Source organism: Dama dama, chromosome 5 (assembly GCF_033118175.1).
Source record: "Dama dama isolate Ldn47 chromosome 5, ASM3311817v1, whole genome shotgun sequence".
Taxonomy (NCBI): Eukaryota; Metazoa; Chordata; class Mammalia; order Artiodactyla; family Cervidae; genus Dama; species Dama dama.
In genome coordinates this window covers 120,840,557-120,866,656 of record NC_083685.1, presented here as the reverse complement: position 1 = coordinate 120,866,656, position 26,100 = coordinate 120,840,557, and the positions used below count along the sequence as shown (strand labels likewise).

The 26,100-nt window shown below is 49.9% G+C and overlaps 1 protein-coding gene across 2 annotated transcripts in view; it reads left to right on the top strand.

The window, feature by feature from the left end:
* The window catches only part of RPTOR (regulatory associated protein of MTOR complex 1), a 318,946-nt gene that overhangs the window by 277,172 nt on the left and 15,674 nt on the right, over window positions 1-26,100 (top strand). For both annotated transcript variants that reach the window (XM_061144572.1, XM_061144571.1), the window contains exons 21-28: window positions 2,593-2,711; window positions 7,965-8,068; window positions 8,663-8,846; window positions 10,009-10,119; window positions 19,480-19,585; window positions 22,746-22,860; window positions 24,163-24,287; window positions 25,398-25,502. In XM_061144572.1, the coding sequence (XP_061000555.1) occupies window positions 2,593-2,711; window positions 7,965-8,068; window positions 8,663-8,846; window positions 10,009-10,119; window positions 19,480-19,585; window positions 22,746-22,860; window positions 24,163-24,287; window positions 25,398-25,502 (969 nt within the window). The remainder of the gene's footprint in view (window positions 1-2,592; window positions 2,712-7,964; window positions 8,069-8,662; window positions 8,847-10,008; window positions 10,120-19,479; window positions 19,586-22,745; window positions 22,861-24,162; window positions 24,288-25,397; window positions 25,503-26,100) is intronic.

The window sequence follows — 26,100 nt, the reverse complement described above, 5'->3', positions numbered from 1 at the left end:
AAAGCTGCTATTTCTTGCTCTCCTGTGTGGCGGGCAGCCTCTCCTCCCTTCATCACCTGCCCTACTTTCCCTCACCTGTCTACCCATTGCTCTTGTGTTCCTCTCTCCCTCCCTCCATCTCTCCCTCTCTGAGCCTCACCCCATTCCGATGTCCAGAGTGGGGGCAGGAAGGCCTCGTGCTGTGTCTCATCTTGTCCCTCAGGTGAGATGGGGTGGGAGGAGCCTTCTGAAAGAGTTGTATAGATGCATTGCCCAGTCTACCCAGGGCTCCGTCCAGTAAGCAAGGGAGAGGTGGGCAGGATCCTCCCAGAGGGGCTCAGAGTCAGGGTTATGAAGAGGGGAAATGCAGAAGGCCCAGATCCAGGGGCTGATTCCCAGGGAGGCGCCTGGCCCAGTCTTGTGATAGAAAGTCAGGGTCAGTGACCCCCAAGACCCAGGCAACAGGTCACAAGTGACAGCTCCTGCCTCCAAGAGGCTCCGCCTTCCTTCTCCAAGCTGTCCTGCCCGCCCCTAGGGACTCTGGGACCCAGAGTTGGCCACAAAGCTGTGAGCAAATTTTCCCACGCCCAGTGCCATTTAGAAAGTTGTGGCCATTGCTCTGAAAAATAAATCCTAAAACCGTTAGTTATGATCCTTTATTACTTTTAGTCTAGACTTGAAAATAGGCTCTCAGCACTCATGGGGAGTTTAGGGAGTGCCAGACACGATACCTTGTCTGAGCTCGCTCAGCCCAGCAGCACCCACCACACTCCCCCATCTCCCGAGGGGCTGCACTCGGGGTGTCTGAGCTCTATGCTGCATAAACTCAGAACTTCCCCATTTGGGACAGCAGGTGTAAAACCAGGACAGTTCACAAAACAGAGAGGCTGAGAGGGGATGGTCAGCACCAGGAGAGCAGTGATGGGGGGAGGCAATTCCAGGCTCCTGTTCTGTTTTTACTAGTAAATCATATACCATTCACGGTTGTCAAAGACAGTGATGAAAATTAGATTTTTTGTTATTCCCTATTGGACGTGAATCTGAGATAGTGAAAGATGGGGAGCCTGGAGTCCTGCAGTCCATGGGGTCACAAAGACTCGGACATGACTTAGCGACTGAACAACAACAAATTGAATCAAAAACAATGATATCAAAGTCAAAATCTTCTGCAAGAGAGTCAACAACAGTAATAAAAACAGATGTTTTTAAGTGAACGGTACCCCTTTCTCAGTGCACAGTGCCAATCCTGTACCCCTTCTGCATGTTCATGCCAGAGGCCCCTTGATTAAGGTTCTCATGGGCCCCTTGGCCCCCACTGTTCCCTTCCTTTCCCGGTCTCCCTGTTACCACATGTCTGTCATCAGTAGTCAAGCAGACATTTACTGTGCCCGTCACAGCCTCTGTCACATGGGGAAGCTGCTGCCTGGTCAGTCTGAGCTCAGAAACGACAGAAGAGAGGTTTGTCCAGTGGCTGTGCTGAGCATGAGGGATCTTTGTAGGAACGTCCCATCCATGGACCGCTTCTCCTGACTGAGTGAGCCACGTCCATGAACGAGCTCCACCTCGTTCACCCTGGCGTTGTGCATCGGGGCTGTGCACAGAGCGAGTGTGAAATCCTATGGCCAGAGTGGTGGGAGAGGCCTCCCAGGCCCCAGCCTGTCGGAGGTCAGCCTGTGCAGGCAGTGTGCTCCTGCAGAATCATCCAGAGGCCATGGCAGCTGTCGGCACCTTTCCCCACAATGAGGGTGGAAGGGTAAGGTGATGGGAGTTTTTGTAAATGCTCCCTGGAAGGTATTTTGTCTGTAGTAGTCGCCTGAGGACCAAGGCCACATGCACACACAAGTGAGAGGTCAGCGTCCTCCAGCTCCATCCCACTACAAACAGGAACCACAGTCCCTGTGGAAAGGTGGCTGGGGCCATGCCACCTCCCATTATGAACGAGGTATTGGGCGAAGCAAGCCAGGACTTGTCCATAAGCATGGACGTGGGGCATACAAGAGAAACTGACCTTTACTCTGAACCTTCGTTTCCAGTCTCTCTTCTGTGATTTGAATGTCATATAAAACTCGTTCCCTTTAAACAATGGTGTCCATCAAGAAACGCTGTTTTCCAGTGGCTGTTCTTGTACTTAAATTCTTCATAACTAGAGGGACTTCCTAACTAGGGGCTGGCCGGTCAGATGACATGTGATCACAACTTGTTTGAAATCCTCTTTTATTCCCTGTCATTGAACAAGCATTTTCTTTTCAACAAACCAATTGTCTAGCTTCCCCGAAGTAAGGATGCAGTGGTATGTGGCTGTCTTCCTCATCCAGGCCTGCAAGGAAGTCCTGCCCCTTTCTAACTTTTCCTTTTAGAAAGATCTAGCCGCCAAAGGTGAAACTGTGATCAAGCCTGTTCACCACCTGGAATTTCTGAATCTCGGGCTCCTTAGCAGATAACAAAACCAGAACTTCCCATAATCCCAGCTCTTTTAAGTGTCCACCCCCAATGCATGCTTAGGTCATCAGAAGAGGGAGCTATACCAAAAGCACCATTCCCCCTCCACCCACCCTCCCAAGCACACAGTGGCAGCTCCTTGTTATTAAAACAGCTCCTGTTTCTCTTTCCCAGGAGTTTCATTCAATAGTGTTTACACTCAAATTTGGAGAGTCTTGCTGCATCTGGCTGCGGACCCCTATCCAGATGTTTCTGACTTGGCTATGAAAGTGCTCAACAGCATTGCCTACAAGGTACGTGTGAAGGGCACTCTTCACAAAGCTCTCAAGACCCTGGTTTTCAGTTATGAATATTCATGCAGAGAACTCCAGGCACGATCAGGTCTTCACCATGGTTTAGAAACTTCAAACAAGCATTTTGAATCCAGAGGTTCACAAACTCCATGTGCACGTAGCTTGTGTTGGGGCATGTGTCACTGCTTCTGCTTACCCACATCAGGGCAGCAGATCAGGTGGGGACTTCTGTGTGACCTGTAGCGATGTCCTCTCTTCCATTCCCAGCACCAGTATCGTGCAGCTTCCCTTATTCACGACCATTCTGACGAAAGGAAACTCTTCCAAGAACCAGCTTTTGGTTTCATTAGTACAGTTGACTCCTGAACAAACACAGGGATTAGGGGCACCAACCCTGACCCCCTGCAGCCTTTCTTATCCACATCTCCGCATCCTTGGATTGTATGCTACCACAGTGGGTGTTTATTGAAAAACACATGTGTTTAAGTGGACCCGTGCAGTTCAAATCCATGCTGTCTGAGGGTCAGCTGTGTTTCTCTGTTGTTTTTCATTCTCCATTGTATTGATACCAGCTTTTAGCTTTGTTGCTTCATTTCTTCTGCTTACTCTGTTCAATTTTCTCTTCTGATTCTAGTTTCTTACAATGGAAGCTTAGGTCATTGATTTTAGTCCTTTCTTCTTTAGGGACTATAAACTCTCCCAGTTCTTGTGAGCTCTGGGAATTGACTTTTCAGTGGTTTTTTTCCCCACCCTTATGGGTTTTCATCCCACCCTCAAGCAAAAAGTAATCACAGATTCAAGGAGCCTACCCTATAGACCCTGGAAGCACTCTCCTCTCTGCCCTGCAGATTCCATCCACCCCAGCGTCCATGCTGCTCCTGTCTGTCCCCTCTGCTTGCTGCACTGCCAGGCTATCTGGGTGCCTTTCCCCCACCACAACCAGGTCTGTGGGAACTGCCTGCAGGCCAGGAGCTAGGCAATGAGTTCCCTTCTCTCAGAGACCACAAGCCTACAGTACCCAGTGTCTGAAAACAGCTGTTTCTTTTTTCCCAGCTGGTCATGGCAACCCACTCCATTTATCTTTTATATTTTGTCCTACCTCCTTTCGAAGACAATAGGCTGCTTTTCTGGGCGCCTGATGTCCTCTGCTAGCGATCAAAAGTTGTTTTGTGCAGTTTGCTCAGTGTTCAAATGTTCTCTTGATGAATTTGTAGGGGAGAAAGTTGTCTCCCCGTCCTATTCCTCCACCATCTTAGCTCCTCCCCCGCAACCCACTCCAGTATTCTTGCCTGGAGAATCCCATGGAAAGAGGAGCCTGGCAGGCTATGGTCCATAGGGTCGCAAAGGGTCAGACATGACTGAAGTGACATAACATAAACGCACAGCATAGTCTTTTTGTGAATAGAATGATAGGATGCAGCAATAATGAATGCCATAAAGAAGTCATTCGTTATAGCATTTTTGAAGATTTTTGTAACTTTTTTATTAAATTTTAGGCTTACAGACAAGTTGCAAGAAGAGTACAGGGAACTGTCATCCCTTGTCACAGTTTACTTGCTGTGTCTCCATCCTCATCCGACCCTAATCACTATCCAGGGGTCGTCCACAGGCTGCCAGCTACCTGAGCACATGTGGCTCGTAATGTTACTTGCAGCTTCACTCCTGGTCCGTTATCTTTTCTAAACTGGTTAGCAAGCCGTCCCATTTGCTGCCACCTCACTGGGGTTAGCCTTCCACTTAGCCCAATCTCCTGCAGCACCTGGCCTCCTGCTGACACCATATTTGTGTGGTGTTTGATTCCTTCACCAACATTTTTCTTCACTGGTGAAGTTCTGTCTTTTCCGGGCTGTCTTTTCCTTTTCTTGTCTGGCTGCTATTTCATCTCCTGGTAGCATCACAAGTAGTAGTAACACAGCCTTGTCATGTACCCAATTTTAAACTGCTGTAGCAACCAAGCTCATCTTCTTCCTTGAAGGAGCAGTGAGGATATTGCAGGAGCACATCCTAGGTTTATCCCCAGTCTGTGGTCACACGTGTGGCTCTCTCTGGAAGCAGAGACTCCCAGGTCTACAGTGTTCACTGCACTTCCTGCCTGTGGGCACTGCCAGCCTCATGCAAAAGTGCTGGGATTACTGTTGGCCCTCTCAGGATCACTGGGTGGTTTATTTCACACGGACCTCCCCTTGACCCCAGTGAGCCCCTCGCCCACTTTCTTCATCATCCTACTGCATGACTAGCTACAGAGGCACCTGAATGCTGTTCCATCCTCAGGGAGTGGGGAGTCTTCTCCATGTCTATAGAAAAGAGGCCAGTGAATTAAGTTTTTTCGTTCTGTAATACAAAACTGAGAAATAGTCCAATCAGCTCCTTTTTCAACTAAGAATAGGATTGATTGAAAATTAAACTTTTCTAAAATACATGTTTGTTACAACATATTAGGGTCCATGCCCAAAAGAGGAAGGAAGTACAGTCTTGAGGAAGGAAATAGAAGAAAGGAAGGCAGTCCCAGCAAAAGGCATAGTGGGATTCAAGTGGGCATCTGTGAAAATGAAGCCTCCCCTCTGTGCCCAGTCCTGACCTCACTGATGCTGGTTCTCCTCCTGCAAGGCCGAGGATTGAAGGAGCCCAGGCCTCCAGGAGTGGGGCTCTGCCAACTACTGGCCAGTTCATCACAGTCACCACCATTGCTTGAAGTGAATTCTACCTGGGATTTCTTAGAGTCCAAAAAGAAAGTTTACATTATTTATCTAGGAAGTTTGGTTTACAGAAAAATTCCTTTCTAGATAAATAGAGTCATGTGTTTCATAGATCTCCACTCTCAGTGCTCCAGCATCCAGGTCCTCTGCCTCAAGTTAGCCCAGAATTAACTGTGAACCATCCTTTGGGGAGTCACTTTCAGTCTCTTCCAGTCTCTTCCAGTCACTTCACACACAAATCCAGATCCTTGGTGTGCAGTTAACAGGGACTTCTCTGAAACACTCCCTCCCCCGAGAGAGCAGCCAAAAGCCTCCGTTGGTGTCCTAAAGCCTGACTGTGTCAGGATCCATTTGGGAAACTCCTGTCCACGTCACCCTCGTCTCTGTAGGGTGTTTGCCCTGAATTAGACTTTCCCGAGTTCTTGTGAGGCAACATGTTTCTGGGAGAAGATCTGCAGAGTAAGAAAGTGCTCAGAGCTGGAGACAAAGTAGGCGTCTTACTGTGGCCCAGGCTCCCATGACAGAGACCGCCCCCATTAGCTGCAGGGGGGCAGGGAGCACAGGTGGGGCTGGTGTGTGCACACTTGTGTGTGTCCGTGCAAATTGTTTCTATTTGCACTGGGCTAAGAGGATACATCTGAGCTAGAATCTGACTGTTAACAAGATGTTTGCGGCCCTCTGAAGAGTTGGCCTGTAGCCGTGACCACCACCTCCCACCACTGCCCTTCCTCTTCTGGACTCGGCACTTGCCTTGGCCCTTCATCAAGCCCATCTGCTGGTCCAGTGACTCCAGTGCAGCATCATAGAAGGGAAAATGACAGGACACCTCAACACCCTGAGACCCATGGGCAAATATCCTCATGGTTGATGATGCTCCCAGCAGGGTCCTGAGGTCTCACAGACCCACGCTCCATCCTCCTTTGTAACAGCCCAAACCTGACACCCAGCAGGCACACCCGTGTTTCTCTGTTACCCTTTCCTGACTATATGCTCTCTGTGAAACGGCAACTGCGACCACCCCAGAAAGGAGCCTCTCTGGAGGGTATCTCCCACACCTGCTGCCTGAGCAGCCTCTGCCCACACCAAGCCCACAGACAGGTGGGTCTGCGTGACCACTGCCCACTCAGGCTTACCACTGCAGCTCTGCAGCAATGAATGTTTGCTGCGCAAATAAGAAACTTTAGGCGAAGATGCGTCATCTAAGCGTGAAACCCTACAATCGATCACCAGTCATAGGGCTTCCCCAGCCAGTGGCATGCCCACCTCTCAGGATTTCTAGAACAGATGCAAAACTAGAGCTGTGTGCGGCAGCCATCAATGTGAAGTGCATTGAAGAAGCACGGCTGTCTTTTTTGCCCTCAAGGCCGAGAGAGAACAAGCCAGGGTTCTGCCGCCTCCACCCCTGGAAAGAGTGGGGAGGCTGAGTCAGTCACCCCCAGCCCACACCTTCTTTCCTTTGGAGCCTCCTTGGGTGGGAGCCTTCAGGGTGGGGGTCCCTGGGGAGATAGCTCCGTGGGCTACAGCTCAGGCAACAGCAGATCCTCTGGGCTTGGGGAGTCTTTGAAAGGTCGTGGATTCTGCTAAAGTCTGCATTTCAAGCCAAAGTCTTTCTCCATCACTTCCCACTGATTTCCTGGAAATTTTGAGAAGGCACCTAGTTTCTTAGCTTAAATTTCTTTTCTCCTTTTAGACCTCTTAAGGGATCATTTGGCTCTCAGTCTTTGTTGGGGTTGTGTGTGTGTGTGTGGAGGTCAAATAATTTAAACCAGAGCAAAACAAACATGAACAATACAACTTTTATAATTCAGAAAACTAAAAAACAGCCTTTTAATAGGCTGGTTATGATCCAGTTCTAGCTGTTTTCATTTCAAAGTGAAGGCTTATCTGGAAAACATTGATATTATGTTGGTGGTTTTGTTTTCTATAATTTCTACCTGTGGGCTGAACATAAGTATGGCCTCCCTAACTGCCGAGAGAATAATCCAGAATGGGAGGGTCCTCCGTGAGTAGCCAGTCCAGGGTTCTCCTGGAGAATGTGATCATGGGAGAGAAGGCACAGATATGGGTCTCATCTCTATTCACAAAGTGCTGACCCCAAGGGGTTGTTTTGAGCCTGCCCTGAAATACAAAAGAACAGTGAGGCTAAGCCTGTGCGGGCTACTTCTGGCGTGCCAGCTCTGCCCAGGAAGCTGCTCCATCCAGGGGAGCTCCTGCCCCAGTGGGAGCCTGGGCGTGCCCAGTCCTCATTAGTCACAGTGCAGTTTTGTCAGTGTTTGTCACGTGGGTGCGTGGGCGCGGGGGGGGGGGATGCATCCCTGGAGTCTCACTGGAACAGATGAATACCTTTCAGAAGAGCTACAGAATATCACTTTATCTCCAGGGTGACATTTTGGGGGAAATTTTCAACTAGGCCCGTCCATTCCTGTGAGATTTCCTCAGCCCAAAGCCCTTTTCTGTGACTTTGAAGCCACTCAAAAGCAGCCACTAACCTGTGCTTGTCTTGTAGCCTCAGATCGTCACAGTGACCACCCCCCTCACTGTCCCTTTGCTCCTTCAGGCCACAGTGAATGCCCGGCCTCAGCGCATCCTCACCACCTCCTCCCTCACACAGTCGGCGCCCGCCAGCCCCACCAACAAGGGCATCCACATCCATCAGGCGGGGTGAGTGGTGGGCAGCCTGCTCCCCAGGGTCTGGGGAGGTTCCTGACACAGCCTCCCCCACCCCTCCGTCTGCAGATTCTCTCTCACTTACCTGAGCCCCTCTTAGAATCCTTTCCTACCTTCATCTGCACAACTGTTCAGCAAAAGCTGAACTGAACCTGACTCCGTTCAGGATTTTATCAGAGAGGGTCCATGTCTTCCAACAAGTGACCAGCAGGTTGGAACCCTCCTCTTAATCAGTGTTCACAGGGCTGTGCACTGGATCCTAGGGGAGCACATGTGCCCTGCACCCTCCTAGGGCTGACTCACAGTCCTGACCAAGCCTTCCTCTGGCTGCACTGGTTTTCAGGGGAGGATGGTTCTTAGAACCTGTGCTTAGAATGGTTCTTAGAAACTAGAAGGGGTCATTAATTCACCAGCAGCAGTTCAGTTTTGGAAGTCACATCAGCAAGTCAGGTGATTGAGACTGTTCCAAGCTGGTGACCCTCAGCCCATTCCCAGGATCTGGGGGTGAGTAGGACCAGCGGAAGTTGCTTGAGGTTTGGTGTCAAAGGAATGGGCTCTGGCTCATAGTTTCTTCTTCCCCCACGGCAGAGGCTCCCCTCCAACATCCAGTGCAAGCAGCTCCAGCCTGACCAATGATGTGGCCAAGCAGCCGGTCAGCCGAGACCTGCCTCCAGGCCGGCCAGGCGCCACAGGCCCCGTGGGGGTGCAGTACACGCCCCACTCCCACCAGTTCCCCCGGACGCGGAAGATGTTCGACAAGGGCCCAGACCAGGTACAGATGTGGCTCTAAACACTAACTTCCATCAACATTCAGTTACACCCCATAGGTGGGTGTGGTCTCTGCAGCTAAGTTGAAGGAGTCTGTTCAGGAGAGGAAGGAATTGGCGCCTTTGTTTGTTAGGATTGCCAGAAAACATACTAGGGTGGACTCACAAGCTGGGCCTTGTGTCTTGTCAAGACTGCTTGCTGCTATCCTGGCCAAGCGGACACAATATAGAGAGGGCATTCTGGATACACCAAGGATGCATCTCAGCTCACCAATGACCAGCGATTTTAACAGAAAGGTCACAGCAGCCTGCAGGCTGACTTTGGAGCTGGAGCAGGTGTTGAGGGTGGACAGGTGTCCACGCCTGCTACTAGCCCCACCCACCTGGCTTCGGAGCCGCCTGCTATGGCTGAGGAACAAAAATGGCCATAGGCACCCAGTGCCAGGTTTAGCCTCCCAGCTGGACTCTGCCTGAGTCAGCCAGGCAGGAGTGGCTGACCCACGATCCGTGAGTCCGGGTCCAACAGAGCTGCAGTTCCCCTGGCAGGTGGGAGGTAAGACTTTATTGCTGACCCCATCTCTCTGGGTAGCAGAGACTCCTCTCTGAAGCACTTCTCATGCCCTGTCATGTGCAGTGAGGCCAACCCCTGCTCCGCCAGCCCAGCCCACATTGATTCTACAACAGGGAACAAACTGGCCTACCACCCCACCACAGCACCAGGTATTTTCAGTTTAAATGTTTAGAAGTCCCAGGTGGCCCGAGCTCTGCTGCGCCCTTGTCCAGGAGCAGGGCCAAGGTCCTGCGTGTATGACTGGCCCAGTGAGAACGACAAGCCCAGGGGCCAGGCGGCAGAGGCCCTATGGGGCTGCTAGACCCAGCGCTGAGGACCAGTGTCAGGCTCTGCAGCCCAGCCTACCTCGGCCGTTTCCAGGGGACTCTCCGCCTCTTTGCGCAAACTCAGAGCCCTGTCTTGACAGTCAGGCTTCCTTGGTCACCAGGACGCAGAAGTGAGGGGCCCACAGAGATACTGTCCTCAGAAACCTGACCACTGACACCTATGCCTTGGTCTCCAGAGAGGGACTATCTCGAGCTCACAGAGATGGTTGGGGTTGACATGACTAACTCTGTTTCTGTCTTCTCCTCTCCTTTTTTCCAAATGCCCCAAAGACCACTGACGACCCAGATGATACTGCCGGACACAAAAGTTTCATCTCGGCCACGATGCAGACGGGGTTCTGTGACTGGAGTGCGCGGTACTTTGCCCAGCCTGTCATGAAGGTAGCCATGTGTCATCAGCTCTCAGGGTTTAAAGCCAGAATTCCCCAGCCTGCACTGCTCTCATCTCCTCAGCAAGCGAGCACGGGCCTCCAGAGCCCCGACCTCAGGCCAGGGTGTCTGAACCCTTCTGCTCTGAGCTCAAGGTCTGATCCCCACTGGCTTGCTCACTGTGACCATCAGGGGCCATGGCTCCCACCAGCCCACGCGCTATTGTGCAGGCCTGGCCCTGAGCCATGGAGTGGGGCAGGCTCAGGGCCCTGTCGTGCCCACTGGCCTCCTGTTCCACCGAGCGTGGCTGTTAAGGAGACACCAAACAGCAAAAGAAACTGGTCTCACTTACCTGCCTTTCTGAGCTTGCCAGTATAAAATGTGTCATTTTGTCTTGATTGGCAAGGTCACCCAGGAGCCCCCCAGGCTTGAGCCGCAACCGGCTTCAGGGACTGTCAGACTGAGCTAGCTAGCTAGGGCTAATCTGACTCATTCTGGGACACTGCCTTCCAGGTTTGATGACAGGACATGTCCTTTTGCTGCAGACTCGGGCCACACACTCAGGGAGTCGGGGCGGGACAGGGCGGTGCTGTCAAACAGAATCTTGGTGCCCATCTTTTTGCAGGGAGCACTGCAGGGGCTCATTTTAGCCTTTATGGTCTAAAGTACGTTCTTACCTTCCTCTCCCCTCATAGATAATGGAAAATTGAAAACTGCAGCTTATTCTTACTTGTATATTGAGCTATATATCCAAGAAATTTCCAGGAAGAGTGTTTGGACTGTATTACAGCTTTTTTCATACTTTCCTGTTTCCCTGTAGTGATACTGGCTTTTGCCAATTACAACACAGAATAATGGTTGTCAGTGCCTGAAGCAGGTGATAAAGGAAAAGCAGTCTCCCAGTAGCAAAAACTAGAATCCACGTAAACATCCAGCAGGAGGAAAATGGTTTAAGAAGGTTGAAGTACTTGATATGATACTACTGGAGCTACTGAAAAATAAAGCTTTGAAATTAGTAACTTAAGAAAGTGCTCATAACAAAATTTCCTTTAAAGGAAAAAAAAACAAGACATAAACTGGCCACGAGATGGCCAGAGTTTCCACACTTAGCACACAGTACCTTTATAGTCTGGAGTTGGAAATGGTAACCCAGTCCAGTATTCTTGCCTGGAAAATTCCATGGACAGAAGAGCCTGACAGGCTACAGTCCATGGGGTCACAAAGAGTTGGACACAACTGAGCGACTGAGCAAGCACCTTTATATCAGGGAAAAAATACATTAAAGAAATGATCCCAAGAGATCACTGAGGCCTGTTACAGTCAACCAAGTGTGTTGTCCACACCTGGGTCAACCTGCTCCCACTGATCTCTCGGGCTTCTCTGACTAAGGATGGAGAGAGTGGGCAAACACGAATTTGTCCCAGGAGAGGGTTCGTTGCTGGTGCCATGGGTAGCAAGTCATCCTTTAGATCTGTGGCACATACTCTCTGCTTTGAAGTTAAGAGGGGTGAGTCTAGTCTAGTAGTAATAGTTGCTCGGAATCCGTGATACAGTCTTCTGCTTCAGGCAAGTGTGGTCAAGCGACACAGACTCTAGGTGGCTGGTCCACCATCTCACTGAAACTGCAGTGACTGTAAATCACAGAAGCTGCTTGGTAGGACACTGAGCAGCTATTCTCAAAGTCTCTGGGCATGCCTGTTCTCCGTTCTGCCTGTGGGAAGAAGTGGCAAAGATAATCCACAATGCATTTTTCTTGAACTTAGAAACAAACTTGACTTTTCCCTAAGGATCTGCTTTCCTTTCCTCAGCATCAGGTACTTAGAACACAGGTGCCCGGCTCCTTGGGTGAGGGCTGCCATTTGTGGGGACCCCTACATATGTGTTTACGTGTTTCACTCAGGTGCAGACCCATAGCCAGCATCTGCTCTGAGGCTGAGCCATGCCTCCCTTTTGTTCACCAAGTTCCCCTGTCTTTGTGCTCCTCTGTGTGTGTTCTAGCTGGGAGTATGTCTGAGAATTCCCACTGGGGAGGGTCCTGCGTGTCACTAGCCTGGAGGAGACAGAGGCTGTGAGCCCAGTGGTGTGTCCCAGTGCATCATGCTGACTCCCAAAGTGGACCCTGCAGTGCAACGAGGGGAGAAGGGTCCCCGCAGGGTGAAGTCAGCTTTCACTGCGGAGCCCACGAGAGCCAGGAAAACAGTTGCTGCATGCATGTTCTGTCTGACTCGCCGTGTTTGCGATAACAAACTCCCATTGGATATAGCTTGAAATGACAAGCTCGAGGTGTTATGATTGAAAATGAAGTTCTTACAGTGAGTTTTGTCTGTAATCCCTGTTGGCAACTTAGCGTGCTTAGGACTCAAGTGATTTTTCTTTTACTTTAATTAGAGACCTTTTCCAAACTTCAGAAGAGGACATGTTTAATTTCATTGCTTTTTAAAAAAAATTTTATTACTTTTTCCAGGTGGTATTCATAAAGGCCTTCTTTTATTAATTTAATTAATCATTGAATGACACGTTTGTGCAATAAAATGCATTAGGAACTTTTTTATTACCCTGTTTCATATGCAAATTAAAGATAGCTCAAGGCTAGGATTGTACCTCAAAAAGGACAGAATCTGAACCCCAAACTCTAAATCACTTCAGAGGTAAGCATAGGAAACTACATTTTCACCAGATAACATAATTATGCCCAATATTTACAATCACGTACAACTAATGGTTAGTGGGATTGAATACTCAAAACATGACTGTAATGACAGTTTTTACTGACTTTTTATTGGTTCACAGTCAGATTTCTTACAGGTCTGTGTGACCAAAAAGAACTACATTCTGGACTATTCTTCGATTGATGGAACAACCTCTCTCTTCATTGGTTTGGTTTCCGGAGTTCACATCTTACTTTAGGAAGGATATTAAAAATGGTCTGTCATGTGCTTAAAAAGAAGAGGCATGTTGAAATTTGTTCTGATTATAAAAATAATATGAATTTTTTTTTCATTCTCAAGTTGGTAAATTTCGAAGATTGATTTCTAGCAAGAGGATGGATTACCGGGGGGTATAGGGTGATAGAAAGTCTCACACACTATGGGTGGCTGGTGAAATATTAGCTTGGTATAGGGCAGTTCAGTAGTAGCTATCCAAGCTATAAATGGATAGGTCCTAGAAACCAGCAGTTGGAGAAGGAAATGGCAACCCTCTCCAGTATTTTTGTCTGGAAAATTCCATGGACAGGAACCTGGTGGGCTACGGTCCATGGCACTGCAGAGTCAGACACAACCGAGCACAGCACAGAAACCAGCAATCCCACTCTGAGAAGCAGATCGTAAACCGCTGCTGTACCTGGATATGTAATAGCTTGTGTCAAGAAATGCTGTTACAGATTATTTGTAATAACAAAAAGTTTGAAAACAATAAAGAACATTCGTAAGGAGACAGTTAAAAATGATTCATCTGTGTAGTAGACACAGACATTAGTCAGTGAGCTTCATCTCTGTGTGAGGCCTTGATGGGATGTCCTTGATATAGTAGGTCAAATAACACAATGGTCCACAGACATTGTGGTTCCATAGATTTGTGTTAGCGTCAAAAGAAGCTTAGAAGGTGACTCTTCATGTGGTAACTTCTAGAAGGTAGGACTAGAATCAGGGCAAGGGACTGTCCTTTTTACATTATATACTTCCAGCACTTTGAATTTTTTAAAAAGAACAATTGTTTGTTTCATAATTCAGGACAGATTAAAATATAACATTTAATTACAAAAATAACTTTATAAAAAAATAAGAGTGAATACTTCTTGTACTTCCATTTCGTTGTACAGAGGCAGCATTACTCTGTTACCAAAACCAGTCAAAGACATTAAGAGAATAAAAATCTACAAGTCAGTATTCTTCATGAACATGGACCCAAAATCCTTAACATAATATTCATAAATAAAATGCAGCAGTACATAAAATAGATTCTACACTGGTGACCAAGTGGATTCTATCCCAAGAATGCAGAGTTGATTCAGCACTTTTAAATTAATCCTATAACTGACTGGATCAACAGACTAAAGAAAAGCCATATGATCTTCTCAGTAGCTGCAGAAAAAGGATTTGATGGAATTCAACAGCCATTCAAAATAAAAACTCCTAGCCAACTAGGAATAGAAGGAAACTTCCTTACTCTTCTTCTGGGTGCCTACAGAAAACCTACAGTTAACATGTTTTCGCTAATAAAAGACAATGCTTTTTCTCCAAAATCAGGTATAAGGCAAAGATGTCTGATCTTACCATTCCCATTCAGCATTCTCCCAGAGGTCCTAGACAGTAAGGCAAGAAAAGAAAATGTATACACATGGGAAGGGTGAAATAAAACTCTATTCACAGACAATATTGTATGTATAGAAAACCCTAAGTAATCTGAAAGATGCTGTCAGAATAGGTGAGTTCAGTAAGATTGCAGGATACAAGGTCATTATACAAAAATCTGTTTATTTCTGTATGAACAATTGGAAATTACAATAACATCCAAAAAAACAAATCATGGAGTACTTAACTTAGCTACAAATCTAAAAAAAAAAAAAAAAGCAAAATCCAAATGGTGAAAAATGAAAATCATTGATGAAAAAATTCAGAGAAGACTTAAATCAGTGAAGACCACATTCATGGGTTGAAAGACTATGAAGTTCAGATGTCAGTTCTCCCTCAACTGATGTATATAGAGCAATGCAGTCTGAATCCAAATCCCAATAGATCTTATTTTTTCTTTTTTTAAAATTTATTTATTTTTAATTGGAGGATAACTGCTTTACAATATTGTGTTGGTTTCTGCCGTATATCAACATGAATCAGCCATAGATCTACATATGTGCCCTCCCTCTTGGACCGCCCTCCTGGCTTTTTCTTTTTAATCAACAAGCCTATTCTACAATTTATGAGGAAAAACAAAGAAGCTAAAGTAACCAAAACAGTTTTGAAATAGAACAAAGTTGGAGGAGTTTTGCTGCCTGATTTCAAGATTCACCATAAAGTTAAATAATCAAGACATGGAATTGGTGAGAAGACAGACTCGTGGATCAACGGGACAGAACAGAGTCCAGAAATAGAGTCACATCAGTACATCCCATTGATTTTCCATGGAAGTAAGAGAACTCTTCAGTTCAATGAAAAGAAGGTGGGCTTTCCAGCAGAGTGGCACCATGGTAATTGGACACCCATTTGCCAAAGTAGAAATTCAATCACTCACTCATACCTTGTATAATAACTCACTCCTTAAATGTGAAGCTTGGAACCATGAAACTTCTGGAAGAAAATCTTTCTGACCTTAGGTTAGGCAGTAGTTTCTTTAATAAGGCACAAAGAGCACAGGCCACACAAGAAAAAGTGGCAGATTGATCTTCACCAAAAATCAATATCTGCTTTTTGAATAATCCTGTTAGGAACATGAAAGCATGAGCCACACACCAAAAGAAAATTAAAAAACACATATCTGATTTTTAAAAAAATCTTGTATCCAGTATATATAAGGAATACTCAAAATTCCATAATAAGGAAACAAGTGGCCCTGTTAAAAACAATGGTCTAAAGATCTGCAGACACTTTACCATAAAAAGTACCCAGGCAGCGAATAAGCTTGAGAAAAGATGTGTAGCGTTACAGCAGTTATTCACAAGGGAAGTCGAGTTACCACAATGAAATAGATAACTGCACATCTGTTAGAAGGGCTAAAATTTTCAAATCTGTCAATACCAAGTACTGGCAAAGAATGCAGAGCAGCTGAAACTTTCATACTTTGCTGGTGCAAAAGCAGAGTATTGCAAGCACTTTGGAAACATTTGGCCCTTTCTCATAAATTAAACCCATACTTACCATAGAGCCCAGCAATCCTACTCCTAGATATTCACCCAGGAGAAATGAAAACTTCTGTTCATTCAAAAGCCTGTACTTGAATATTTACAGTGGCTTTATTCATAATCACCAGGAACTGGGAACAACCCAGGTATCCTTCACCGGGTGAATAAACTGCTAGAATATTTCATATGATGAAATACTAATTCACCAAGTTTTCTAAATAAACTGAAACATACACACTATGGATGAATTTCAGCTGCGTTATGCTCAGTGAAAGAAGCCAGACTTAAACTGTATAGTTCATTTATACGGCATCTGGAAAAGGTAAAACAAAGCTACAACGATGGAAAACAGAGGTGGTGCTGGGCTTGGACTGGGGGGAGAGCCAGACTACAGAGGGCATCAAGCAGTTTGGGGTGAAGGAACTATTCTGCATGTCTATTGTGCGTGTGACCGTGGGGCTTGTCAGAACTCAGAACTGGGTCCCAAAGGGTGAGATTTACTGCATGTGAATTGCATCTCAGTCACCCTGATGCTTTGTGAGGTGTGGTCACGTGATAAAAATGCCTGTATTTAGCTATCAGAACCTACAGTGAACTCTGATCTGCCCTTCAGAGCTGCTTCCTTAGCGGTCAGTGGCCTTCAGCTTTGTAACTCCACAGGTGTCGTGCCCAGAGGAGACCAGTCAGCCCACAGCCAGGGCACTCCCCCCCAGCACTGCTAACTCCATCACTGTTTGGGGAGGGTGGTTTGTTGTTAAACAAGGTCTCTGTCCCACCACAGAACTCACTTTGTTTCTGGTGGGAACCCAGGGAGCTCTCTGGTGGGGACTTCCATGACCTCACGAGCCTTCCAGAGGTCGAGCTCCAGTCCTGATAGTCACGTGCCTGTTGTGTATATTATCCCATGCACTTGAACTCCTTTAAATTCAGAGGCATTGAGGGTGTGCCCTGTGTTTCACAAATTCATCATATGAGGACCTGCTCACCTAGCAAGGCCCGCCATCAGGCTTCTGGGACCCTCTGGTCTTCCTTTGTTCTGAGCCCAGGCTGCCCCAGTGACAGGTGAGGAACAAGGGGGATGCCATCACCAGCCTTCAGCTGCCTGCTCCACGGGAGGCCTCAGGAGGTTTCAGCATCATAATTGGTTTCTGTCTGAGGAGAAGCCAGGTGTTAGGAATCCTCAGGGTGTTGTGATCCTAATCATGTAACACTATTACCCTCACCCACATCCCTCCAGCTCTGCCCAGAAGAAAGCTCAGCACGGTCTGGGTCTGGGCTTCTGTTTACTCGGAAGCTTCTATTCATCCTGCAGAGCCACGTGGGAAGGGGAGGGGCAGGGCAACTGAGCAGATGATTAAGAAGGGCTGAGCAGGAAACAGTCTGGTCCCTCCGTCCATCCTCGTCCTTCCCGGCCGGCCGATGCCTGCTGCTTCTTGCAGCCTCTGCTCTCTCTCCCTCTTCTTGTCTCTCTCCACCCACATCTCCCACGCTGCCCCACTGCTGCCCGCCTCCGCTTGTCCTAGCGCTTCGTGGTGATTGTCCCCAGGACAGTATGTGCACTGGTTCCTGGACTGTGGTTCCGTTCAGTTCAATGCTGCGAGTCCTTCTCTGTGCTCTGCTGCTTAGGATTCAGCCCAGGGCAGTGATGCCCGGCTGTGCGGCGGAGGTCAGTCTCTCTGAGGCCCCAGGGCGCATGTGGCCACACTCCCGTGCACAGCTGCCTCCTGTCCCCCTTCCTTCCTCCTGCCTGCCCTCGCCATGTGGAGAACTTCCTTTCCGTCTGTCCTACTCCCTCCCCGCTCCTAGACCCTTCCTCTAAACCCACAGAAACCAGAGCTTCATTCTAGTTCTGTCTTTTCATCTAGAGCTTTTCTTATTATCCCTCTATGTTATTGGTCATCTGTAATTTCTTTTCCAATAATCTCTGGATTGTCATGAAATAAAACCAACTGGTAAAAACCCACCATCTATCCCAAGTGCCTCTGTAGGGTTATGTCTACAACACTAACCGCTTTGGAGGCTCTAGGTGACTTTTCTTCTGTTGTCTCCATGTCAGGATATCTTTGCTGTTTTGCTGGCTGTGGGTTTGTGATTTTTAAGAGAAAAAAGACAGGATTGTAGCAGTGAAATCCTGGAACACAGACCCCTCTGGTCTGTGCACAGGGATGAGATAAGGCTTAGCGTTGTTTGTTTGTGATCAGAGATAACACGGAGCATTTGAGAAGACGCAAAAGTTCTCCGTGACCATTTCGTGTAATAACTGCCTAAAACGTGACCTAAACTGCTTCCCATCTTCTCAGCTACACTTGCACACAGGCATGTACACGTGACCACGTTCACCATTCTTCATCCTGACGCTTTCTCCAGCAGAGAAGATGACTTAAAATATTGATTATGGGTTCCCTCTGCCTGTGTGTTACCTGGCTGAGTACAAGACAGGTTAGCTCTCAGCCAAGAGGAAGTAGGGTTTTTCCTAGTTTATTTGATTCCTTTTATATTTGAGAACTTGACAGGTCTGAGTTCTCAAACAGGCAACCAGAGTTAGGCAAGTTGACTGTATGATGAAGAAGATACATCATTTTTACACGACAAGTGATTATGTTCTGAATATAGTAAACTTAAATCCTAACTTATTTTTTGCTAAGTGTGGCCCTCTCCTAAACAGCCCATAAGCACCACACCAGCCATGAAGCAAGAAGGGCCTTTATCCAGGAAGGGGGTCTATTCCAGCTTCCACATACTCCACATGCAAAAGCTGATGGGCAGAAGTTCCCAGGTATAGGTTCGAAGCTCCTTCCTCACTCTCCACCCACATGGAGTCTGATGCCAGCTTCACCCCTTTGCTGTGTTAGGTGGAGCCTGGCAGGCAGCGGCTCCTGCCCACCAAGGGCGAGAAGGCCCCGCCTTCAGGCCCAGCTACCTCTCCAGCACCACAGGGCAACCCTGCCCTGGCTGCTGCCCTCTGTCACATATGAGCTCGTTCATCTTCTAACCTCATTTCCCTTTGCCATCAGAATAAAAGCAAACCTCTCTGAGCACACCTCATCTTTTCTGATTTTGCATTTAAGAGTACAAAGGAGTCAATCTAGTGTCTGGCACAGCAGAGCCCTTTATGTCCCCTCCTGCAGGAAACACCCGGCCCTTATCCCTGCACCTCCGCCTCGAATTCTGTTTGCTTTGAAAGCAGCCCCCTCGCTGCCCTATCAGAGTGTGACAGCTTCTGGCCTGTACAGTTGGGCTGTCGGAGTCAGGGGCTTCCTAAGTCTCTGCTCTGCGTCCCCGAGCCAGCCAGCCCTCCCCCAGGTCTTGAGTCCCAGAACCTCCACACCCAGCAGTCAGCAGGGGGCAGTGCCCCCAGCACAGGGAGGGAAGCAGGTTTGCGGGCTCAGTGACCACCCTCTGACTATCAGGATCTGCTCTGACTACTGTTGGGCACTGGACCGACCAGAGAACCAGGTTTCTTCTGTACCTGCAGAGGGGGATCCCTCTCATCTGGAAATACTTGTCTTAATTTTTTTTTTTTTTAATTGTTGAAGATTCCAGAAGAGCATGACCTGGAGAGTCAGATCCGCAAGGAGCGGGAGTGGCGGTTTCTGCGGAACACCCGCGTCCGGAAGCAGGCACAGCAGCTCATCCAGAAGGGTAAGGGGCATCCCCAGGGGTCACCGCAGGCAGTGAGCCGGCCCCCACTTGCCCTGGTGCGGGCAAGGAACGAGGCTGGCGGAGATGCTCCAGGGAGGAAGGGGTGCCGCCATGGGACACCACTCACCTGCCCGGGAAGGCCTGGTCCCCGGGCACTCTGTGCCTTTTTCCCCAAGGAGACATGGAGGCTCTCTGGGATCATCGTCCAAGGAAGCTCCTCGCTGGCAGCCTCTGGGACAGTCGTGACTTCTACCTTTTGTCATTTCCAGAGAGAAAGGAGCAAGCCCTCTGCAGGCCCTTGGGTCCATGGCGGGGTGGCCTGTGTCCTCACCATGGGGACAGAAGACAAACATCAGGCCCTGGTTGTATTTGCCTGGACCCAACCTGGCCCCCAGATAATTGTTCCCTATTACCCCAGACCTGTTTATCAGTCACATTTTGACCAAACCTTTTACTAAATTTGCCAACAGGTGCCGTAACTGCCCACTTTGCATACCCCCCCGCCCCACCCCACCCCACCAGTGTGGGGACGTGGGCTGCTACAGGGAGGGCTGCTGGGCCGCGGGTCCCCCTTATGTCAGCTGCAGCAGCCCCTACCCCCAGGCACTGAGGCAGGGTGGGAGGGGGCAGCCGCGGGGCTCCACCCTGTGGTTAGGGCAGCTGCCCCGCCAGGGACGAGCCCCTCCTCCCACTTCCCCAGCACACAGCCCCCAGGGCCAGGAGCCAGCTCGGCCCCACAGCTGTGGGTGGGCTGGTCTCCAGCTCTGCCTGAGCCTTCATCGCTAGGCCAGCTTTGGGCAGTGGACGATGCTCCCTGGGTACAGCACAGAGTAGATAAGCAGACTCCTCATGCTTTTGTGGAATTATTTTCATGACCTTCTCTCCCTGTTCTGTCAAATTCCCTTGATTATTAAGGGTTACTTTTATTTTTTTTTTTTTTAATTTTTTAAATTTATTTATTTGGCTGTGCCAGGTTTTACTTGCGTCAAACAGGATCTTTTTAGTTGTGCAGCATGTGGGATCTAGTTCCCTGAACAGGGATTGAACCTGGGCCCCCCCACATCGGGAGCATGGAGTCTTAGCCACTGGGCCACGAGAGAATTTTTTTGTATTATGGGTTACTTTTTAAAGTTGAGGGTGAGGACCCATGAGACCATCCCTACCTGCAGGCAGCCTGGAGTCGGGATCTCATCCCTGGCCCACCTGCCCAGGCCTGGTGCCCCCTGAGCACTTCCAGAAGCAATGCTGTTTCAGAAGCACTTCGAGTGCATTCACGGTGCTCTCAGTGAGATGCTTGGGCCACATTCCATTAATGCGCAGTCACTTCTGCTAAAACCAATCTTGGTTGTTTGTAACTCACCTCTGTGAAGGTGCATTCTAGATGTAAAGCCCCCAGGGATGTAGAATTCAAAGTCTGCCAATTTTTCCAGGAGAGTTTGAGCCGCCCAGCTTGATAGGAGCTCTTTGAATTATGGTGTCAAGGACCTGTTTTCTTGGAAGTCCGTGATTCTTTAGAACCCCGGGCCTACCGAAGGGGACAGCAGGACAAATTGGTTTCCCTGTACCCACAGGCGGCCTGGGAGCCAGTCTGCTGCACGCAGCGAACATCTGAAGGCAGTAAAGGCCACACTCTGGGCTGGTATTGTTTTGGTCAACATTGCACAGGGAGTGAAGTTAGAGCCGGTCATTTGAGAACCAACCAGGTTTTCCAGACAGAAAAGAAAAAAAATCATCTTTGTAAATTAGGGTCAGGGGTTCTCTTTTCCAGTCTTTGTGGGGAAAAGATCATCTTGTCTGACACACACCGAAAGGAACTGCTGAGCTGCTGGAGACCCTGGCAAGTGAGCTTGCAGGCAAGAGTCTCACCACCGGCAGACGTGGGCAGAGAGGGCAGGGCCACTAGCAAGGCCACAGCCTCCTCCACTGCCTGTAGTGCTCAGAGCCTGGACTCTGTGTGAAGCAGTGGTTTCATCTGAGGCCAGCCGTGTGCTGGGAAGGATGTGAATCGTGGAATATCTCCTGCAGGCCCAGCAAAGTCATCAGACGAGTCCGTGAGGCCCCAGGAGATGAGCTGGGAGAGTTAATGCTGCCTTCCCTATCTATGACCCCTCCAGCCAGCCCCTGTGACGCAGCATCGTGCCCAGATCTGTGCATGTGTGCAGAATGCCTGCAGTGACTCCGGACCTGAGTGTCCCCTCATCTTTCCTGAGTCAAATTACACCCCCTCCCTGGGGAACCCATGGCTGACAGGGAGGGCACCTCTGGGCAACAGTTAAACCCTCCCGGACCTGTTTGCCTGTCAGTTTAATCCCATCCTGATGATTGAGTGGCTTTCAGTGTTAGCTATTTTAGCAAAAGGAGACAAAAAAGACTGAAATCGTGGGTGGCAGCAGCTCGCCCAGCAGGTGCCAGGTTCACGAAGCATGGGCACCACAGTTGCTCTCTGTGTCACCCAAGACCAGCAGCCACAGAGGGGGTGACCCCGGGGCTGCGTGTCATGGGGGCTGCTTGCCCTCCACAATGGGCAGGAACCGGGGCCGCATGCCTGGCTCCTCTGCATGAGCCTGCATCCTTCAGCAGATACGTGTGTGAACCCATCTGATGGTCCCCACACTGGTATCCTCTTTTTGTTGTTCTTCTAGAACTCCTTCAGGGCCATAGCAGTTTTCCCCAGGTACCTGTGTTGGGGCCTGGGGAGCAGATCCCCGTTCACATCCTCTGTGTGACTCTTGATCAGCTGTCTTTCCATCATTTCAAGGTTCCCGCCTTTCCAGACTGGAGCCCCCTCCCTCTGCACAGGACTTTGGCTGGGTTGCAGACAGTGATGGCCAGACCAAAGCTTCAGTCTTGGGTCTAAGTTACGAATCGCCACCTTACTGAGCTTTGTTCCAAAATCTTTGACATTCTTTTCAGAAAACCTTAACCAGCGTGCACTGATCTGAATATCGCCAACGGGTTGTCGTAACCATGAGTCAAATGCCAGCCCTGTCTGAGCAGAGGCAGGGCCCTGCCATCAGGAGCCCACCTACACTCTGTCTCCTGCTTTCCTCTGGGCCCCTCCCAATCCCCCAGACAGGAGCGGCTGGTGTCAGCCTTTGTAAAACACGTCATTGACATTTACTGCAAATTGAGGCCCATTGTCATGTGTTTCCCTCGGCAGGTATCACAAGGCTGGATGACCAGATATTTCTGAACAGGAACCCTGGCGTCCCCTCCGTGGTCAAGTTTCACCCCTTTACGCCGTGCGTGGCTGTCGCTGACAAAGACAGCATCTGGTACGGGGGCGCTTATGGGGCTGGCCTTTCAGCTGGAGAACAGGTAGCCCCAGGGCGTGTGGGCAGGATACCCCCTGCCCCCTCCGGGCCTGGAAGCTCCTCGCCCCAAGCCTTTGGGCTATGTCGGGGGTTGGGGCTGGGGCTGGAGAACTTGCCAGCTGATGCCTCTCCTCCTGATGCTGCCCACACACTCCAGAGCTGCACTTGGCCACGTTACCACAGGCGCTCCAGAAGCCTGACTACCATTACGTGTGGGCCAGGACAGGAGCTTTGGGCACTAAGATGGGGCTGTTCTTGTGCAGTGAACAGAAAGCAGAGCACAGGGGCTCGTTAGGACCCCCCAGTGACAGGGCATGTGACGGACCCGCTCAAGTGCAAGGGCAGCAAGTGTGCAAAGGGAAAGCGTCAGTACCAAGACACCACTTTAACTCATAGCTACTGTTGCCCTCATGTCACTGAGAAAGCGCACACTTGATGGGAGAGGGCCATGAGGACAATTCTTTTTATAGCTGATAAAATGGACAGAGTTCTTACCTATTTCTTATTCTTCTCCTTTTTCATACATAACATAAAATTTACTGTCTTCTCCATTTTTAAGCTTGCAGTTTAGTGGCATTAAGTACTTTTACCTTGTTGTGCAGCCGTTACCACCGTCCACCTCCAGGACTTTTTCATCACCCTAAACTGAAACTGTGTCCCCATTAAACACCGACTCCCCCTCCCCACTCCCCAGGCCCAGCATCCACCACTCAACTTTCTGTCTCTAGGAATTTGTCTGTTCTGGGAACTTCAAATAAGTGGAATCATCTAGTATTTGTCCTTTTGTGACTGGCTTATTTCACTTAACATACCGTCCTCAAGGTTCATCCGTGTTGTAGCAGGTGTCAGAACTTCCTTCCCTTTTAAGATGGAATAGTGGTCCATGTGTGTGGATCACATTTTGTTTCCTCCTTCATCCATCAATGGGCACTTGTGTTGCTTCCGTCCTTTGGCTGTGATGAGTGACACTGCTGTGACCTGGGTGCACATCTCTTAAATGTGTACACAGAGGCGGGATCCTGGACACATGGTCCTTCAGTGTTCAGTTCTCTTGAGGAACCGCTCTTGTTCTACGTGACGGCTGCGCCATCTTACATTCCTACCAGCAGCGCACAGGGTTCCAGTTTGTCCACATTCTGATGACACTTGTCCTTCTCTGTGTGTTTGTTGGTGGTTTACCTGCTGGTATCAGGTGGTATTTCCTTGTGGCTTTCATCTGTACCTCCCTGATCACTCACCATATTCCTCTCTTATTCCCTGAAGCTTTTGGGACTGGGAGAAAGGGGAGAAGCTGGATTATTTCCACAATGGAAACCCTCGGTACACAAGGGTCACAGCCATGGAGTATCTGAATGGCCAGGATTGCTCGCTTCTGCTCACAGCCACAGGTGAGTAGGGCTCCCATGGTGGGGGTCTGAACCCGGATGCAGAGGCGGCAGGGGACAGATGCAGGACCCCAGCACGAATGGACAGCAGGGTTCCTGTGACCTCAGTTGCTTCTTTTGATAAAGGGGACCCACCAGTCCCAAGCGAAGGCCACCATCATTAAAGGCACACCTAAGGGGAGAGGTCCTGCTGGCAGCCCTCCCAGGAAAATAGAGTCCAGCCCCAGCCCCAAGGCAGCCTCCCGGCAGGCCTCAAACAAAAAAAGAAAGACAAACCCCCGAAGTGGTGCGGGAGCCAGTAGGGTCTGTGGGGCATTTGACAACAGGTCACACTGAACCTATCTGAGCGCAGAGAGGAGGCAGAGAGGTGATTCCTTGGGAACAGCAGACATGGCAGAAGGACCAAGGGCCCTTTGGGAGTCAGGTCCCAGTGGGGAAGCAGCATGAGGCCTAAGTTCTAGAGCAGGGAGGCGTCACGTCTCAGCGGAGATCAGGGGCGGGTCAGCAGATGGCGGAGCCAGGGACTCTGCTTGACGTGAGTTCCCCAGTGTGTCCCCAGATGACCTTGAACTCCCTCTGCAGCTTAAGGCCAGGTTGTCCCTGAGGGGCTAGTGAGGCTAGAGAACAGGGTCCTGGGGGCAGCAACACCAGGAGGAAGGAAGGAAGGACATACAGACAGGCAGACAGGTGGTGGCCCACACTCAGGCCCACCTGGCTGCCCATCTGCCGGAGAACACTGGGACCTCTGCCCCCTCCTGGGGCTGGAGAGGCAGGGAGGGGTGTCCCACCGGTCTCCTGAGTCATGTGACAGGGTGGAGAGAGAGGCCCTGTCCCTATGAGAGACTGGCTCTTCTTGGCAGATGATGCCCACGATGGTGGGGGAAATCAGGGATGCTGAGGTGGGGGCTCCACCCTGAAGCCCCAAGTCAGGCCGGAAGGGGTCTCACACTGCCTATGTGTGGCTCCTCCCCAGATGAGAGAACTGTCTGCCCCTCGGGCTGCCTGGTGTGGGCCTGAGCAGCCTGTGTCCTCCGGCACCCCCAGGAAAGGGGCCTCCTCCTCTTCCCAGAGCAGCCAGGCCTGCGTTTTAATCTCCTGTCTCCTCTCCCCAAGATGACGGTGCCATCAGGGTCTGGAAGAACTTTGCTGATTTGGAAAAGAACCCGGAAATGGTGACGGCCTGGCAGGGACTCTCGGACATGCTGCCCACCACCCGAGGTGGGTGCTCCCGGGGTCCTGCAGGAGGTCGGTCCACTCGGAGCTCCTGAGTCCCAACCAAGCCAGCTTCCCTCTTGGGAGGCCCTGCTTGCAGCGAGGTGAAGGGGAGGGTGTGTGTGTGTGTGTGTGTGTGTGTGTGTGTGTGTGTGTCTTGCCGAGTTCTGAGCAGCCCGCAGCCCCTGTCCTTGGCTTGAAGCGTGTGTTGCTTGTGAGAGCGCGGGCACGGCGGGGCCTGGGGCTGCATCCTGTGCCCCTCATACCCAGAGTAATCCCCTCTCATGAGCACACAGCGGGCACCCTGGTAGTGTCTGGTCCTCGGGAGAGGCCAGTGCACCGCCTGCCTGCTCTGGGCTGAAGGAGGTGTGGCTGCAGTGTCCGCCGGACGCCACTCTGTGTGCTGCCTGTCGGTGGAACCCCACGGCCAGGGTGAGAGACGCCGGCACCAGCTGCCAGTCTCTGGGTCCAGGCCCATTATCGGGAGGTCTGCACCCCTCAGCCTGGCGCTTGCTGTGCACACGGCATTTACGTGGCTATCGGTCTGGATTTCCAGAGCCGCCCTCCAGAGTGATCGCAAAGCCTGTGCCAGATGGAGGCAAGA